The sequence below is a fragment of the Grus americana genome, chromosome 2 (genome assembly GCF_028858705.1).
Source record: "Grus americana isolate bGruAme1 chromosome 2, bGruAme1.mat, whole genome shotgun sequence".
Taxonomy (NCBI): domain Eukaryota; kingdom Metazoa; phylum Chordata; class Aves; order Gruiformes; family Gruidae; genus Grus; species Grus americana.
Window position 1 is genome coordinate 51,658,297 of NC_072853.1, and position 7,319 is coordinate 51,665,615.

The 7,319-nt window shown below is 41.4% G+C and overlaps 1 protein-coding gene across 1 annotated transcript in view; it reads left to right on the forward strand.

The window, feature by feature from the left end:
• Positions 1-7,319, forward strand: part of NPC1 (NPC intracellular cholesterol transporter 1) — a 28,365-nt gene that overhangs the window by 20,172 nt on the left and 874 nt on the right. Inside the window, exons 15-24 of the mRNA XM_054814869.1 lie at positions 211-338; positions 421-561; positions 1,139-1,228; positions 1,342-1,532; positions 2,305-2,420; positions 2,996-3,125; positions 3,524-3,724; positions 4,584-4,815; positions 5,871-5,984; positions 6,771-6,933. Of these exons, the coding sequence (XP_054670844.1) occupies positions 211-338; positions 421-561; positions 1,139-1,228; positions 1,342-1,532; positions 2,305-2,420; positions 2,996-3,125; positions 3,524-3,724; positions 4,584-4,815; positions 5,871-5,984; positions 6,771-6,933 (1,506 nt within the window). The remainder of the gene's footprint in view (positions 1-210; positions 339-420; positions 562-1,138; positions 1,229-1,341; positions 1,533-2,304; positions 2,421-2,995; positions 3,126-3,523; positions 3,725-4,583; positions 4,816-5,870; positions 5,985-6,770; positions 6,934-7,319) is intronic.

Genomic DNA, 7,319 nt, shown 5'->3' on the forward strand with positions numbered 1-7,319 from the left:
GAGACACTGGAACAGGTTGCCCAGAGAGGTTGTGGATGCCCCCTCCCTGGAAGTGGTCAAGGCCAGGTTGGATGGGACTTCAGGCAACCTGGTCTAGTGGAGGGTGTCCCTGCCTATGGGAGGGGGGTTGGAGGTAGATGATCTTTGAGGTTCCTTCCAACCCAAACCATTCTGTGATTCTGATTTAACAAATTGGATCACTTCCTTCAGGGACACTGTCTACGATGCCAGCAGTTCGCACGTTCTCACTTTTTGCTGGAATGGCTGTGCTCATAGACTTTATTCTTCAAGTCACGTGCTTTGTAAGTCTCCTGGGCTTGGATATTAAGCGTCAAGAGGTGAGTAACTGTAACTGCAGTGTAATAGGGATTAGCATCTTCTGCAGAACTGTACTAAATCTGGCATTTAATCCATTTTCAGAGGAATAGACTGGATATTTTGTGTTGCATCAAAAGCAATGAAGAAATGAGTGGAGTCCAGTGTTCTGAGAGCATCTTATTTATGGTCTTCAAAAATCTGTATTCTCCATATCTGCTTAAGGATTGGATGAGACCAATAATAGTATGTATACTGTCTTTAAAGTAAGCAGTCTTCTAAACTTGAGCAGAAGTGTAGTGAGCCTGAAGGTCTAAATACTGAAGAAAAATCTTCAACACAATGAAACAACTGAAGCTTCTAGTAATTTTTCTTTCAGCATTAGTATTGGAATAAGCTTTTGTAACTGCAGGAATATTTCTAGTAAATAGAAGCTTGACCTTGGATTATCCAAAGCCCAGATTTAAGAGTTGTATTACTGACAATCACATTACTTTAGGCGTATGTCAAAAATCAGCACATGTTGGCTCCTACACTGCATTAATCTGAAGTGTTGTTGCTGAATCCATGATTCACTTTGAGGTTACTGTGTTTGACACATCTTTCACTTCTGCCTTCTAAGTATAAATTTTCCCTTACTGGCCCCGAAGGGAACGCCAAGTCACTAGGTTTTACTGCCGCTGTTGTACTAAACCTGGGTAGCATACATAAACTAGAGCCTCTTTGCATGGTTCCTGTTAACTTAGTACATCACTTCTGTTGCTTGTTGTTTCCGTACAGTTCTTGCTTCCATGAACTTGCTTTTTTAAATTTTTTTTTACAGATAGCAGTGTTTGTAGGTGTTCTGTCATTTAGTACAGCAGTTATGCATAATGTTGAGATTGGACTGGATCAGTCTCTCTCAATGCCAGATGTAAGTCTTGAGATCATGTTGCTCTTCAGCAATTTGTGACTAAATTGAAACCTTGATATCTTCTTGTGCTACCTCAATATTATGTAATAGTAACTCAAAGCTTTCTCTTTAAGGACTCCTATGTAATGGATTACTTCAGCCAGATCAGCAAGTACCTGCACACAGGTCCTCCTGTCTACTTTGTCCTAGAAGAAGGGCACAACTACACCTCTTTGGAAGGGCAGAACATGGTGTGTGGTGGAATGGGATGTAATAATGATTCACTTGTCCAGCAAGTCTTCAATGCTGCAGAAATTGGTAGCTAGTAAGTCTTTCGTGCTCTTCTCTGCATAATCACATGGAAGATATGTAGCTGACCAGTGTGTCTTCTACTTTAGTTCAGGCTCAGCTGTTAATAGTATAACTGATGCTCTATCATACTTGCTTTATACTGTGGTTTTGGGAGGGGGGGAGGGAAGAAGCTGTGGCATCTCCTAGAATGAGGATAAAACTGGTGGGATATATTGATGTACTTGGGTTTGGAAGAGGGGCTTGATCCTTCAAGGAATCTGGGAATGGTAGGAACTAAAACACATGAAAACATCTCAGTATGGCTAAGCTCTCCTGGAAAATGTCTTGCATGCTCAGCTTCTACACTTGGTGGATAAACTAGCCTAGAAAGGCTAAGCAGGAATTGTATCTGGAGTTCAGTAGCTAACAACTGAAGAAAGTCTCTTCCTGACTCCTTCCGCTGTAGTTTGGTGGCTTTACTTCAGCCTAACTGAAGGAGGAGCCTTGCTTGAAAACTGAGGCAGCAGTATGTGGAATAAGCTGGGGTGGAGAGTGGACAGGAGGATGGAAAGCTGAGCTTGGCAATGGAACTTGAATGCGGGGAAGAAGCTCCTGCTGTTTGCTAGCTGCAGTGTTATGAGGAAGACTGGCTCTTGGATGGGGTACTAGAGCAAGAGACTACATGGAGAGTTAAGTAGCTTGGACTAGAATGAGCTGACATGGAGTAAGTCAGCACTGGAGAGGTTAAGGGATACATTCTGGAATGAAACATGAAAGTACTGATTATGCATATGTTCTTTTATTAGCACAAGGATAGGCTATGCCCCATCATCCTGGATTGATGACTACTTTGACTGGGTGAAGCCACAGTCATCCTGTTGCAGAGTCTACAATACTACTGGACAGTTTTGCAATGCTTCAGGTATTAACATCCATTTCATTGCTGGGGATTAGCTTGGTTTGTAATTTTTGCAGCCAAAACATTTTATCATGGTATGAGTCAGGGGAATAGTTTTTTGTACTATGAGCAGGCACATCTTGAGCTGCCCTCTAATTTGTTTGAACTGCTGTTTGAGTTAACTTAAACATTCTGCTGGAATGCTGCAGGTTGAAGACGGCCTACCTAGACAGCCAATGTAATGACTATTCCAAAAATAACTTGTTATAAAAAACTTTATCTTTCTGCTGGTTTCATTAGAGCACACAAACTTAGTGCTCTGTTTTGTTCAGGTCCTTCAGTTTGGTGTAATTCTCATCGGGTCTAATGTAGATAGTGCACAAGTAACTGAATGGTCTGGTAGCCCTTGCCTTAGTAGTAATAAATAAAAAATAAAGGACTACAAATTTTGTACAGAATTTCAGAGCTAATCAGTTATTTTTGTCAGTGTAAATGCTTTTTATGGAACTGTATCCTGTAGTATTGCAAGTCAGACTTAACTAGTGTTATGACAAAGAATACTTGATGCTGTATCTGACCATATTCCTGTATTTCTTCAGTCACTGATCCATCCTGCACTCGTTGTCGACCACTGACTCAAGAAGGCAAGCAGAGACCACAGGGCAAAGACTTCATGACATTTTTGCCAATGTTCCTATCGGACAACCCTAATCCGAAATGTGGCAAAGGGTAAGAGCCATATGCTGTATATCTTGCTTAGACTAGCATGTCAAAGATACTTGCTCTGGAAGTGTGACTCTTTTCTGTCTGCAGGGTTGGGTATCTAATGTCCTTCTAAAGGCATACAAACATTGACATCTTGCCTGTTCTTCAGTGTTTTCTGAAGCAAAACTGGGAAAACAAATGCATCATCAACTAAATGGAGCAGCAGTTTTCCCCTGTACAAAGAGAAACAACTTCTATAGTCAGTCTGTTCTAGTGTATCCTGTGCAATCTTGAAATGTATTGTACTGAAGCTTTTATCAGTTTTGGGAACTGTTAGAAACAAGACTGTAAGTTATAAAAGCTAATGAATTTGAATGGTGTTCACTGACATTGACATCTAAAATGTTACTATGTTGATATAGAGGACATGCTGCATATAACTCTGCTGTCAACTTTATAAACAACAAATCTGATGTTGGAGCTACTTATTTTATGACTTACCATACTGTACTGAAAAAGTCATCTGACTTTATTGATGCTATGAAGAAAGCTCGGGCTATAGCAGATAACATTACTGAAACTATGGGCATCAAAGAGAAGAACTACCGGGTGTTTCCTTACAGGTATGCTTAGATCTTTCTTGCCTTAGTGACAAATATTCAGCTTGAGGAACTGAGAAGAGGTACTGGTTAATAACATTTTAGAGACTTGAGTCTGGAGTTTGGCTGAACAGGAGATAATATAGACACTGTGGAATTTCTAGTATAAACCACAAAAATACAACTTAGATCCACAGCACTAACTTCTCTTTACTGTGGTTGATAAGCATTTTCTTTTTTTTTTTTCCAGCTGTCCTTTGCTACAAAGGTAGCTCTGGCTTCAGCTTGAGCACTTCCTAGCTTTCATAGCAGGGTTTAATAGCTCTAACTTAAGCAGATATGTTGATCTGGGTTCTTGCAAGCAGTAATGTCAATGTATTGACTTCAAAGTTATTTAAACTTAAAGCAAAGGCAGCAGTGATGTCAAGTACTGCTTGTCTAATGGTTGCATGGTTAACATGCTAAGGACTCTGTAAAAGTACCACAATGAAATTGAGTTGGAATCTGTACAGCTGAAATACTAATCTGCTTCACAGAATGCTATCCACCCCTGTGGTCTCACTGCATAATGAATCAGTTCAAACTCTCTGCTGTAGTTCCTGCAGACACCACAATCAATGTGAGAAACTACCTTCTGGCAACTACTGTAGCTGCTTATATGGAAGTGTGGGAATTGCTCTGACTTCCAGATACAACCCTCATTTCAAGTGTTAGTGAAGGGTTGTCATATAACAGCCAGAATTCTGTTGGAGTCAGTCCACTGATGCCAGGAAGCCAGTTCCTGTTGGTGACTCCTATAAGGAGGGAACTCTTCTATCCTTAGCACAGAAGCTAATCTAGTAACAAGGAAGATGGCTAACTACAACTTCTCTTCTTTCCACAGTGTGTTTTATGTCTTCTATGAACAATACTTGACAATTGTGCATGATGCTATCTTTAACCTCTGCATCTCCTTGGGATCAATATTTTTGGTGACAACTGTGCTGCTTGGTTTTGAAGTATGGGCTGCTGTTATAGTTTCAATCACTATTGCGATGATAATCATCAACATGTTTGGAGTGATGTGGCTCTGGGGCATCAGCTTGAATGCGGTTTCATTAGTAAATCTTGTCATGGTAAGTTAACAAGGCATCCCTCTGCTTCTGTTTCCAAGTCTTGAACAGTTCTGTGTGTCTTATGTATGTATTCATGATGCTGAGTAATATTTTCTACTGAACTTTGCCAGGCGTTTGAACAGTAGTGGAACTATCTTAAAACGTTGAAATGGTGTGTAGAAAACAGGCTTATTCTGACAACTAGTCCTAGTACAAGATACGGCAAATGAACTGTAAGCTGTACTGCATCTGGTGGGGGTCTCTTCCGTTCTGCAGCAACGGTTGTATTGCTCCTGTGTAGGCTAGAGCAGAGGTTGGTTGTGCCTGAGGTAAGGATACATAGGTTAGTGTTCAGGCTTCTGCTGTATTTGTGCTTTACAGAGTAAACCTGTGATGTGCTAGCACCAGCCTTGTCCTGTATAAATGGATGAAACCACTCGGGCAGAGCACGCCTTGGTGAAACACTCCAGAACCTGGTGAACAACAGCTGAGTGCTGGAGCTCTGGTTTACCGTGCTCTCTAGGGACTTGGGGCAGATCTGAGAAAGTTATGAGAGAGTAAGCTATTGCCCTATGTTACAACTAGGCATATGTTCATGCAAGTCTGCCTGCTAGATAAGTCTAAGATTTGTTGACTGTTCAACTAGCGTTGTAAATGACTGTTTCAACAGCTGAACTTTTTTTATGGTATCAAATCAGCATATATATATTTAGTGTTGCTCTCAAGCAATGTTATTGCAGCTAATATCTGTAAACTGATTTTAGTGTTCATTGTTCACTGCCTGCACAGTACTGAAGCTAGCTTTCTTCAACATCAGGAAACTTTTGTCCTCCAAAACGATCTCGTGTTCTGATTCCTGTTTAATCAGATTAATTGTCCTTTAGTAATGGCTGGTGGTAAGATGCCATACAGTACCTGCAACAGCCTCTAGACTGAGCTTGTAACTTCCAGTGACACTTTAACTCTGGGAACTGATCGTGGCTGCTAGAACCTTTCTAGCCTGTCTAGAGTTCTGAGTAAACCTTACCATCAAAGTGCTCATCTAAATGGTATTTTCATGTTTCTTTTCACTCTAGAGTTGTGGTATTGCTGTTGAATTCTGCAGTCATGTGACAAGAGCATTCACTGTTAGTACCAAGGGCAGTCGAGTAGAACGTGCAGAAGAAGCCCTGTCTCACATGGGCAGTTCAGTAAGTATCTACTGTATGGGGTGGGGGGGAAATGAGTAGCCAAGTTACAACTTTACAGACTGTGCCAATATTCTTCAGTCATAAGGGTGGCCTTGCCTCTTCTTTTTTGGAATACTTGATTAAAACTCTTACAGGTCAACCTAGGCTTCTACTAATAATAGGGGTGATCAAGACTCCAATTTTTAGTCTGATGTTATGGCTACCTAATAGTACAGAACAGTGTGAAAAGCTTTAGCTGAACTAGTAGTTTGGATTAATCTTGAATTGTCCCATTAAAGTGCTTTTCCCTTCTAAATACTCAGAGGTGACTGGGAAAGGTGGTTGTGAATATCAGATGTGATTCCTGCTTTGGGAATGCAAGCAGGGCTCGGTATTTAGGCAGTACTGTCGTATTGTGTAGTCTAAGGTAAGTGACCTGGATGGGGTTGGAATAGACTGTTCTGGTGATGTATGTACTGGACCCAAGTAAGAACTTCCCTGGAATGTGAGTTACTTCATCTGTTTCTGCCTGAAGTAAAAATTAAACTAAAACTAGGTGGCTCTATAGATCAGAGTAGATTTTTAATTGTACTGAGCCTGTCCTGTGGTGTGAGTTTCTAGTAAGACCAAGAAGTTGAATTCTTCTCCTGAGTAGGTCTTGGATTTGGTTCTAAGGACTAACAGGGAAGGAGGTATATTGCATGTAGGAGCCTCAAATTACATGAGAAACCTAACAAACGTTCGGTACTTGAAGGAAAGGGATTACATAAAGCCCTGCTTCTCACTTAAACACTTCTTTATTGACAGGTTTTCAGTGGTATCACACTGACCAAATTTGGAGGAATTGTAGTACTGGCTTTTTCCAAATCTCAAATCTTCAAGGTATTCTACTTTAGGATGTATCTAGCTATGGTTCTGCTGGGAGCAACACATGGACTAATATTTCTTCCAGTTCTGCTTAGTTACATAGGTAAGATGTGACAGTCTGCTGTGAAACAAATTTCAAACAAAAATAGCTGGCTACCTGTGGATGCTTCCTCCCTGTTAAATGGGAAGGACTGCAAGGATCAAAAGCAGGCCTTGAATGTGCCTCTCAGTCATTCAAGTTGCCGGTCTGTTGGCAAGCAAGGCTGGCTGGTGGCAGTGCAAGCCCAGGCTCAGAGGTGTGCAGAACTGCAGTGCCCACAACCTGCCCTGAGGCCTTGCACTGTGCTCCTCCTTCTGGAGGCAGCTGCATAACAGAGAGCAGCGTGGTCCATGTCTCCCAACCTGTGGGCACAATGGTGGGTGGAAGCAACAAACCTTCAGTGGGGCAGTGTTCCTGCACTTGCAGAAGCAGTCTCGCTTTGCAGTAAG